Below are 10365 nucleotides of genomic sequence, written 5' to 3'. Positions count from 1 at the left end.
TAGCAGACTAGGATAGACAACGTTAGCTGAGGCTAGCAGCTAACTGTTGACCTTAGCGAGCTGCTAGTTGGCTAGTTTTTTTGTGGTGCTGATGCTGAGCTAGCTAAGCTAACAGCATCCAGGCTAAGCTGTGTGTTTGTAAAGCTTTTCTAACAAGACTGAATGACTATATCAACATTTGTAGACCCGTCACTGAGGTACTTGTGGATTGCATTGTGTAGTAGGGTCACGTTACTCTGTTTAAATTTCACCGAAATTATGAAAATATCTTAAATCTGTATGAAAATAATATTAATACCTTTGTCGTCACAGGGGGTGAACTAGACAACTACAGTTCAGCTACAAAAACTACAGCTTAATAATATAACAGAGTGAAATTATCACTGCTGACACTCTCCCAGTACATAATGGATATTACGTTTCACAAAAGTAATACTAATATATGTAGCATGGTTTTGGATTGCTTTATATTATACAGATGTTCTTGTTGTTATGTCCACCCCCTCTGCATACAGTATGTTATGTCAGGGTCTCTAGGGAAACATGATAGAAATAACTTTTCTGAAAGTGTACTTGGTGATATTTGCTGTGGTGATCACTGAGAAGTATTTAAACCTAAACATTGTGCGTGTTTGCTGAAGGATCATGTGGTGGGCCTGGCCGTTCTTGCCTGCTCTGGTGCTTCTCTCAGAGCTGTCTGTGGTGAGAGTTCAGACTGCGCCATGCCAGACCTGCCGAAAACTCTCAGAGAGTTTCATTAAGGTACTGCAGTTAAGTTAAATGTGCCATCAGTTCATGCTTGTCTTCTTGGGCCAAGTTTTTCAGTATTCCTGAGTCCTGGAATTTTCCTTTTTTTTTTTTTTAGGGCTTGGAGAAAACAGCCAACAAGAACTTTGGAGGAGGTAACACTGCCTGGGAAGAAGAAAAGCTGGCTAAGTATGCACGCAGGTAAGACAAATTTTTAATTGGAGTCTCACCTACACTTTGCTGTGTTTCTTATTTACTAGAGTGTCCAGTCTGTCAATATTTGGTATCACAAATGCCAAAAAGGAAAGACAAACAGATAACGCAAATTATTGTAGAAAATGTATTATGTATGATGTTTCTTGGAACCATCCTGAATAATGTCATTCAGTTTCGGAAGTCCTTTGTCTTCCCTGGACATTTGTATTATATGTTGTAATATGTGTAAGACTTGTCTATTTTAAATGTTACAGCCCACTGAGGGGAGTCAATCCTCTCAGGGGGCCCAGAGTAAGGCTCCACTAGTCTTTGGGGGGTAGGGGGTGGGGCAGCATCTGTTCTGGTATTCTACTTTTGCCGTGCATCTCTAATCGCTGGCCTCTTGTTTCAGTGAGACTCGGCTCCTCGAGATAGTAGAAGCTGCTTGTGAGAAAACAGATTTTGAATGTAACCAGCTGCTGGAGCAGATAGAGGACCAGGTGGAGACATGGTGGTTCCACAGGTAAATGTGCATTATGTAGTAGAATTTGTTGGTGAATCACAGACAGCTAATTCTAGATTTCATGGGAAAATTAAAATTAGGAATATCCTCATTCAGTATTTATGTAGTGAGTGTCATTGTTTTAATCTCTTAAGTAGGGTTTTATTTGGATGTCCTGTAATTAAATTAGTTTTAATTTTATTTATTCATTTTTTAAATTGGGACAGTATTGGCCACAGCGGTGTGTGTAGTTATGTTTTGTTTAGATGTATTACCATACCCCTGTTTTAACTCCATGACTGCCATGATGTAATGTGTGTGTCCTGTAGGCAGCAGGAGGCACCGGACCTGTTTGAGTGGCTGTGCATAGAGGAGCTGAGACTCTGCTGTCTACCTGGACGCTTTGGACCTGACTGCAAAGGTGTGAAAAACGTAAAGCATTCAACAGAAGTCTCCTGATACCAGTACAGAAAACCATATCATGCCAGGCCTAATTTATCCTTGGTTGTCCCATGTTAAGAATGACCATGCTAATTCAGAGCCTTAGTTTTTAAGAGTTCCAGAGTACCACTAATAGCATATTTTCCAATACAGAGTGTCCATCCGGCCCTGGTGGTGTGTGTGGAGGTCTGGGTCGCTGCGAGGGGGAGGGGACTCGTCTGGGAGATGGAGAGTGTGTCTGTGATCCCGGATACTCGGGCCGTCTGTGCCAGAGCTGTGCCGATGGCTACTACAGGGAGAAAAGCTCTAACGACAGCACAGGAGCCTGTGCAGGTGCCCCAGATTCAGACAACTGTTTCAGCACTCTACATGTATGTAATTCTGTTTGTCTAAAATTGACCCTCCCACTGTCTCCTCATTTTTCATCTTTTTGTAGCTTGCTACCACTCATGTAAGAAATGCTCAGGGCCGCAGGACTACAAATGCCTTGACTGCAAACTCGGCTGGATCCTTCATGACAACAAGTGCGTGGGTGAGTTTGGCTTTAGAGGTCATGTGGTAATATTTCACTGACTCTGTGCCAGTTTTCTGGATGTGTGTTGTTTGACTGCCCTTGTATGTCTCTTAGACATTGACGAGTGCGGTACAGAGCTGGCTCGTTGTCCCTCCAACACCTACTGTCACAACACAGAGGGATCATATGAATGCCGAGGTATGCTCTTTGTGTAGTTACTGGTGTCAGCGTACTGTATTGTACATAATTAAAGCATGATAGTATGTTTCCCTCAAGACTGAAATAATTTTTAAGTGTGATGAGGCATCAGCAATTAATTGTTTTCTCTATTAAATATCCAGTTTAGTACGTAATGTTGACCACTGTGCTTTTGATGTATCCAGGCTGTGACCAGGCATGTGTGGGCTGCATGGGAAGTGGTCCTGCCCGCTGTAAGAAATGTTCACGTGGCTACAAATTGAGAGGAGCGAAGTGTCTCGGTAAGAATATACCACTTATTTACTGAATTTCTATGCCACACCTCTGTGCCTTTTCCTGATTTCCTTAAACGTTTTTTCTTTGCTTCCTCGCACAGATGTAGATGAATGTAACGAACGTGCGATTGCCTGCCCCGGACTCAATGAGGCCTGTATCAATGAGGAGGGCTCCTTCCACTGTGACTGTGCTGATGGATTCATTAGAAGAGATAGCATCTGTGTTGAGAATAAGCCTCCTGGTAAGTAGTTGTAGCAGTAAATATACAAACATATGTATTGTTGACAGCTTCTCAGAACTGTTGGCTAAGTTTCTTTTCCTCTACTGCCTCAGCTGGCCCAGAGAAGGGGCTGTTTGACGACATGACAGATGATGAGGTCCTTGTACTGCAGCAGATGTTCTTCGGCGTTGTAATCTGTGCCCTAGCTACGCTCGCTGCTAAGGGTGACATGGTTTTCACTGCCATTTTCATCGGAGGTGTGGCTGCTATGGCTGGATACTGGCTTACAGAAAAGGGAGACTACATGCTGGATGGATTTCTGAAGGGACGCTAGACTGTCTGGGGCCACGATTTGAGAAAGGACCTTGGAATACCAGCCAGTTAGGGTGAATGAGACTCAACTGGGGGCAGGAGAATGTCCCTACAATGCTAGCCTTTCAGGGACTTATTTTGGATTGGGGAGTTACTTGAAAGGGCTTGGGTTCATGTTATGTTTATGAATAGGATAATGCAGGAAAAAGTGAGAACTTGAAGGCTATGACGCCATAAAGCTTGAAGAGGAACAACAAAGCAACACTGCACTGATATAAGGGAACTGAACTTCACCTACCTCAACTTTGTTGGGAACAAGGGTGACATGAAGACCACTACTGATTGTTAAAATCTATTATGCATTTGGATGTCTCATTTGGCCTCGATATTGCAAGAAATGATGTCGTTTTCTTCCACACAATCAAAACCTACAGCCATCATATCCATCATGTTTTTCATTATCTCAATGCTACGAAGCAAAGGTTTTCCCATAGACTGAATGATATGCACGTTCTGGCCGTGTCTGGATGAGCACGGGGTCGGATGAGGGAATTTTATGAATTTTCCTCAATCACCCCATTGAAACTCTGGGATATTGCCATTATGAACCACTGGTTATTTATGTTCACAGAATTGCTTTTTACCTCCTTACTTACTGAATGATTCTTTTTAGTAATAATGCATGAAAATAGGATTTGAAATCAAAGGTACTACACCGTATATATTAATTTATTGTCTTACTTTGGCATGGAAGACTTTTAACAGCTGCTGGGTCACCAACACGTGCTATCGACCACGTAATGAGTGTGTGAGGGAATGTGCTTAGGTCAACACCAGCTCTAATCTGGATGATTAAAGCCATTTTCTGTTGCCTTTAATTTATTTTGAAAGCAATATTTATTGGGAAAATGTTTTATCATATTTTGCTCTTGACATTTCCTCTGTGTATGTTTGTGCATTTTCAATGCAGTTTTTTAAAAATCTGTTCAATTGTAATTCTAGCAGCAGATATAGTAGCATCATGTAAGAAAGCCACTGAAGTGTCACTTCATACCCGTCCATCTTATTTATCTTTGGTTTTCCTAGAGTGGAAAGTTGTCCACAGAGTCATTATTCATTAAAAATGTTTGCTTTAGAATTAAAAGAGGAAGGTTGACAAAATGAAATAAAACAGGAGGAGTGACTTTTTATTTATTTTCTGCAATTGCGTGTTGCATCATAAATGATTGGACAGTCTGCAGGTATATGTGAGTACTACTGCATATGTGAAAATATTGTATAAAGTCTTGTGGCTGGATTTAAAAAAATGTTGTTAGGGGCTGAAGACTACAATGTTTGAAATGGAAAAAAAATCTGGGAGTTAAGAGTTAGAAATAAGTTAAGCTTACCAGACCACTGTAGCCCGCCCCTCATCTCTGTTTGAGGCTAGTGGCTCTTGGCTACATTAGCCGCTACGAGCACAACACCTCCGAATCTCCAAATAACTGTTGGTGGTCATGTTGCATTGTGGGTAATGTAGGCACCAGAAGAAGAATGTACAGAACCAAAAAAAAACATCTCTAATTCTGCTTCATTGATTTTGAGACTTAAAAAAAACTGTCCATCAAAAGTCTGACAGTGTCATAGGAGTACTCTTAAATCGGCTATCACAGCACTAATTACATGTACTAATACATATATGTTGCATCACATTCATGCATGGCCATAGTGCTACAGCGAGTCTGAAGGTTTGCCCCTGGATGTTGAGGTTCAACCTATTTCAGTGTTCCACTCCAGTTAATGGGGTTGAGGCACAGCAGCTCTCTTTCCTTCAGGGCCTCCAGAGAGCGTGTTAGTGCTCTGTCCCTCCAGCTCTGCTCCATTAACTGCATACACACACACACGCAGCAGAGACAAGAGAAAAACATCAAACACTCCCTATATTGTTGTAATCTGAGAGCAGCCAGCATGTTGAAGCATTTTCAGGGCACAACCATAAGGGGCATAAACACAAAAGCATTAGCAGTGGATACATAATGTATGTGTGGGACCTTACCCTCTTGTTCTCGTCTCTGTAAGCTGTCATTGCTTTGCCGTGCTGGATCCTTCGCTCTCTTTCATTGGACAGGGCAAGGTGGTCCACTTCTTTTATATAATCGGCATCCTTCACTTTGCTGGCCAGCTGCAGCTTCAGTGCTACACATTTCTCCTCCATCTGCCTCTTTAACTCCTCTCGCAACTCCTTCCTACAGGAAAGGGGATGGTAACAAGTATGTATGCAGTGTGTAATGCAACCCCCATTTAGGAGAGATTTAGAGGATAAAAGAAAAATACTTGTCATAACAGGAGGTGAAGTGAAAGTGTTCATTATATTACCTGTACTCTTCTCTCTCACTGCTGGTTCCATAAAAGGGTTTTCGCCACACTTGATGATACCTGACACAACAAAGCAATAATGGCAATGGCATCGGTAATTGTCAAATAAAAAAATCAATTATTATTGGTCAGGTGATCCTACCTGTAATGCTCTCTCCTCTGCAAGATAAGTGTTCTCTGGTGGTTGTGGTGGTGAACAGCTGGCGTCTCCAGACTGACGGTGCGTTTATGGACCAGAGGTGGATGTAAAGGGTTCAGTCTCGGAATAGTCTGGGGAGCAGATTTGAGCAAATATTTTTTTCCTTTTTCTTTTTTACCTCAAAAGCAAACCCCATCTTCCTATGCACAGGAGAACAGTCAGACAATGAATAAAGTGTCAGTAAATCTCTGCTCACCTGATTGCTTGTCCACAGCCGCGCAGAGTCTGAGATGATGGGAAATGTCATGGGGGTGACCACCAGGCAGCGACTCTCCCGGACAGGAGGCGTGTTGTAAGGAATGCACACTGGCGTGGAAGGTATGGAGATGGCTGCTGTGATAATAAAGATAAACAGAATCACAGCACATTTTTAACATTGTTTGCTAACACGAAAATATACAACAAATGTAGAAAACAAAAATGTTTTCTTACGCAGTTTCATTTTTTTTGTTCCAGTTCTTCTGTTCCCACCAGAGAAGTCCAATCTTTGTGGAATGAAACTTTCCCAAGTGTCAAATCCTGCACTTTTTTTATTTATCTTCTTAAAGTTGCAATTCTATTAGCAGTAAATCATAACACAACTCCAAATGTAAATATAGCTAATTGCTGTACTGGTACTAGTTAAAGATTAAACCGAGACATGCCTGTGCATTCACTGAGTGTTTTGCGGTGGCAACAGTTGCCTTGGGAATCACGTTACCCCCCCATCAAAAGAAAGCTGCTGAGTGGAGGGTACGGTCATGCATATGTGCACTCAAAAAGAAAGATCATTATCCTGTGGCAATAGACTAACCAGACACAGTCAGAGGTTACAGGAAAACCAGTCAGACTGGCTGAATAATGAAGCATTTGAACTTTTAAACCACTTAAAACATTTTATTACACATTGAGTCAAACTTTTTAAAGAAAGGCCAACACTGAAATCCAGGTTTAACTTTGCAAGTTCATCAAAACACTAATATTGTAAGATAACTGCAGTGTTTGATGAATGAAATGATATAACTGATTTTCTTGTCTGTGGCCCAACATCTTCTTTGCTGTTCCTCATACTTTGTGTTTCAGATTCCGAGCGTTTCATGGTTCTCCCACAGCCAGGCGTGGTATTTGTTTAACATGTGATCTTCAGGTGTCACCTTTGATATAAAAAATACCAATAAAATTATTCAATTATGATTAATTATCATTACAAAACTGATGTAATCCACCAAAATTAAAATTATAGTTGGGATTACACTCACCTGTCTCCATTCTCCCACACAGAAGATCCGATAGGAGTCGTTGCCATACTTCCCAATACCATGCAGCTCGATGGGGTAACGCCACTGTTTAGTTCGATATTCATCTACGCAGGAGGAAATGGATTGTGAGGTTTTTCTGACCACTGATATTGCTTTATATATTCTGACTAAAACCATATAAATCTACGGTGGCAAAACTGCAATAATACTGTAATTACTGAAGAGGATACTGTAATCCATCACGTACAGTGGACAAGCACATTCACCTGAGAAGCGGATGAGTGTCTTGGCTCTAAGCTCATACAGGCCGAGCGGCTTCATAAGTTCAGACATGGGCTTCCAGTCGGCCTCCCGGGTCACCTCTGCAGACGGGTAACGCTCAAAGAACTGCCACAGAACTGGTATAGCCATCTTGCCTGAAGTATTGTACAAAAAAAAAGAAGGGAAATACTTGACTTGAGTAGTGGTACAATACTGTTGCAATGCAATATGTGTACGTGTATGTTGGATCTTACCACTGGTCTTATTCAAAAAAATGGTGGCCACCAGGAGCTTCCAGGGGTCGTGGAAAAGGGTTTCCTGTACAAGGTTGTAGGGAGAGCGAGGGGGTGTCCACTTCTTGAAGGCCTTCCTCCTGGGCGGGCTAAGGCCTGTGTACAGACAGTGTCTCCTTAAGCCACACACAACTTTATTTCATAAATGTTGAGGTATACTTTCTATACACAGGCTGTCTCTGCTTCTTGTATTAAATGAACCATTTTACCATCCCTGAGGGGTTTCCTGCTGAAATAAGGGCTTGTTTTCCGTTTGTCCTCCATGCTCTTGGACTCTAGGCAGACAGGAAGCATTTGTGTATATAAACAAAAAGAACACTTTTCTTATGACACATAAGTAATGAGAAAATATTTCCCCCTCTGACAAAGCAGTTCCTTACAGAATTGGAAATGTGGATAGAAACGTAATATCCAGTGTATGTCTCCAGTAATCTCCAAATATCTCTGTGCATGAACCCAAACAACACCTTACAAATAAAGGAGAAATGAATGGAGGCACAGTTGGTGACTATTTGAAATACTTGGTGGGAGTTCAAATGGAAAGTAACTACAGGATACTTCCAGATACTTAATTTATGTATATTGGTCACGTCCGAAGTTCAGTAACTATTTGTATATTAATGGCCACCATAAAGTGTATTACTTGAAACCTCATCCTGCCTCATACAATATATGGGAGTATAAAAACTAATAAAAACTATGGGAACTCCATGAATTGAACACATCACATATGCACTATGGGCTTGTGGAGTCTGTAATAATTGACATTTCTTCGCCCCTCCCTCTTTATCGGACATATATCCATCCCCCTTTCTTCCTTTTAGGTTCTTTGTTACTTAATGTATTTGGTTTCTTTTACTTTTTATGTATGTATTACTGGAAAATGTGAAGGCAGCTGGAAACTGGATGAAGACAAACTGAACAGTGAAATTGTATTGTATTGTATAAAACATGATGAAATCTAAATAAAATAAAAGTTTAAAAAAAAAAGTGGATCCAGAAAAAACTAACTTCAACAGCTGCTTTTACAAGTTGTCTGACAGTGTAGATCATACTTACTATTCTGGGAATCTCTCACTGGTGTGCAGCTCCCACCAGTGATGTCAGGTAACAACACCTCCTCTTCCACATGCCGGTGACTGTCAGCATCAGCCACCAGTTCAGAATTAGGCTTGTTGTCACCTTGGCTGTGAATCTGTATCTCATCTCCGCCTCGTTCATCCTCACCCTCGCTGACGCTCTCGGTGGCAGTTTCAACAATCAGAGTCGGGACGGAAGGCTGCGAATCTGCTGCCTGTTCATCCTTGTGAACAATGAAAGTGTTTTGTTGGTTACTGGAGGGAGCCAGTCGGAGTAGCTTCTCTCTCAGCAGACCCACTCTGTGAGGGCTCTTCTGCAGGGTGATGTCATCCACCGTGGTTGAAGGGGCGGCTTGTATGCAACACTTCACCGTCTCATCCGTTTTGTCACTACACACTTCTAGAACATGTGTGATCTCCTCTAGTACAATGTCAGTATTAATATGGTTAGTATCTTCTGCACTCTTTACTTTACCTTCTTTAGTACATGTGATGGAGGAAGAGCCTCTTTTAGATTTATTTGGAGGTGGATCCAGTATTCCTGTTGTTTCCTCCTGCTGTCCATCTGCATGTTTTTTCTTTCTTCTCCTCTGTTTCACTTGGGAGGGAGTGGTGACATCATCGCCTTTGGACACAGTGAAATCAAAAAGGTTTATATCTAAGTTCCCTTCTCCATCTTTTAGGAGGAAAGCGTGCAGGGATGCTCTCGACCGGAACTTCAGCCCTTGGGGACTTAAACGACAGAAAGATCCATTAGACACTGATCTAACTGAATCTGCAATGCACTTAGTCTTGATGCGTGGTATGATTACATACAGAGAGGATTACAAGAAAACACTGAGTCACCTTGTAATATAGATGTCCAGTTTGCCTGCTGTCTTTCCTGCTTTCCTCTGCCTCACCTCTCTGATCCAGCCAGGAGGCATTGTGGAAGTGTGGCACGAACCATCCACGTTCTTGCTACCATTTATGCCTCCACTGGTCTCCAGCTGGATATCACAGCTTGTAGGGTGCATTTTGAGAAGGGTGTTATTGTTTCTGTGCCTGGTTGAGACAGTTGTGGAATCTGAAGTGGTGGAGTCTGTGTTGAAGTCATTGTCCATCGGCTGACTTTTTACTCCCACATCAGCAGCCATTCCTGGTCTGTATCATCTTTACCTACAATTTACAACATGTACATGACATTTCTCCGTTGTATAGTATCCCATAAAGTATCACCACATAACATGTATTGGATGTTACTGAACAGCAGATGTTGACATGACAAGCAGAAAAGCACACAGCTGTTAATATAACAGACTTATTCAAAGGTTTACATACAGGAATACTGGTCAAACTCGAAATCCTTCCTTACAGCCGTGTAGGACAAATGAGGAGACTGATGTCTTCCCGGTTACTTTCTGATGGACACACGGGAGTGGAAGTCTAGTTTTGGCGGATACACACAGCGGCTTGCTCTGCAAGCAGGAAGTAGAGAGCAGATCCGAGTCTGCGCAGTAAGGACAAATCATGAAAACAGAGCTTAGTATGAAAAA

At 41.9% G+C, this 10365-nt stretch overlaps 3 protein-coding genes across 3 annotated transcripts; 1 reads left to right on the top strand and 2 right to left on the bottom strand.

The window, feature by feature from the left end:
* Positions 1–645: 645 nt before the first annotated feature.
* Positions 646–3427, top strand: LOC139289258 (protein disulfide isomerase CRELD1). The gene is made up of 10 exons (XM_070910823.1): positions 646–762; positions 866–948; positions 1355–1465; positions 1774–1865; positions 2039–2218; positions 2322–2417; positions 2514–2597; positions 2783–2878; positions 2974–3114; positions 3207–3427. Exons 1-10 carry the CDS (start codon positions 646–648, stop codon positions 3425–3427), a joined length of 1221 nt encoding a protein of 406 aa, XP_070766924.1.
* Positions 3428–4571: 1144 nt separating this feature from the next.
* Positions 4572–6401, bottom strand: LOC139288538 (uncharacterized). The gene is made up of 6 exons (XM_070909848.1): positions 6392–6401; positions 6156–6292; positions 5903–6030; positions 5761–5820; positions 5441–5630; positions 4572–5270 (listed from the first exon to the last, which is right to left on the bottom strand). Exons 1-6 carry the CDS (start codon positions 6399–6401, stop codon positions 5160–5162), a joined length of 636 nt encoding a protein of 211 aa, XP_070765949.1. The 3' UTR covers positions 4572–5159.
* A 429-nt stretch (positions 6402–6830) lies between these two features.
* Positions 6831–10260, bottom strand: mbd4 (methyl-CpG binding domain protein 4). The gene is made up of 8 exons (XM_070910892.1): positions 10151–10260; positions 9677–9988; positions 8811–9562; positions 7961–8026; positions 7713–7847; positions 7464–7613; positions 7198–7301; positions 6831–7092 (listed from the first exon to the last, which is right to left on the bottom strand). Exons 2-8 carry the CDS (start codon positions 9964–9966, stop codon positions 7018–7020), a joined length of 1572 nt encoding a protein of 523 aa, XP_070766993.1. The 5' UTR covers positions 9967–9988; positions 10151–10260; the 3' UTR covers positions 6831–7017.
* Between the last annotated feature and the right edge of the window lie 105 nt (positions 10261–10365).

The sequence above is a fragment of the Enoplosus armatus genome, chromosome 8 (assembly GCF_043641665.1).
Source record: "Enoplosus armatus isolate fEnoArm2 chromosome 8, fEnoArm2.hap1, whole genome shotgun sequence".
In the NCBI taxonomy this organism is placed as follows: Eukaryota; Metazoa; Chordata; class Actinopteri; order Centrarchiformes; family Enoplosidae; genus Enoplosus; species Enoplosus armatus.
This window is presented reverse-complemented; position numbering and strand designations above follow the sequence as displayed.

Bases quoted from the DNA above. Each gene is read 5' to 3' on its own strand.
- LOC139289258 (XM_070910823.1), top strand. From the start codon at position 646: ATGTGGTGGGCCTGGCCGTTCTTGCCTGCTCTGGTGCTTCTCTCAGAG. The intron at 1,866-2,038 runs GTGTGAAAAACG...TTTCCAATACAG, and splicing joins CTTTGGACCTGACTGCAAAG to AGTGTCCATCCGGCCCTGGT. The intron at 3,115-3,206 runs GTAAGTAGTTGT...CTACTGCCTCAG, and splicing joins TGTTGAGAATAAGCCTCCTG to CTGGCCCAGAGAAGGGGCTG.
- LOC139288538 (XM_070909848.1), bottom strand. The intron at 6,031-6,155 runs GTGAGCAGAGAT...TCTGCTCCCCAG, and splicing joins GGCTGTGGACAAGCAATCAG to ACTATTCCGAGACTGAACCC. The intron at 5,631-5,760 runs GTAATATAATGA...CCTTTCCTGTAG, and splicing joins AGTGAGAGAGAAGAGTACAG to GAAGGAGTTGCGAGAGGAGT.
- mbd4 (XM_070910892.1), bottom strand. From the start codon at position 9,966: ATGGCTGCTGATGTGGGAGTAAAAAGTCAGCCGATGGACAATGACTTC. The intron at 7,302-7,463 runs GTGAATGTGCTT...CCTCCTGCGTAG, and splicing joins GACACTCATCCGCTTCTCAG to ATGAATATCGAACTAAACAG. The intron at 7,093-7,197 runs GTGAGTGTAATC...TTTATATCAAAG, and splicing joins GTGTGGGAGAATGGAGACAG to GTGACACCTGAAGATCACAT.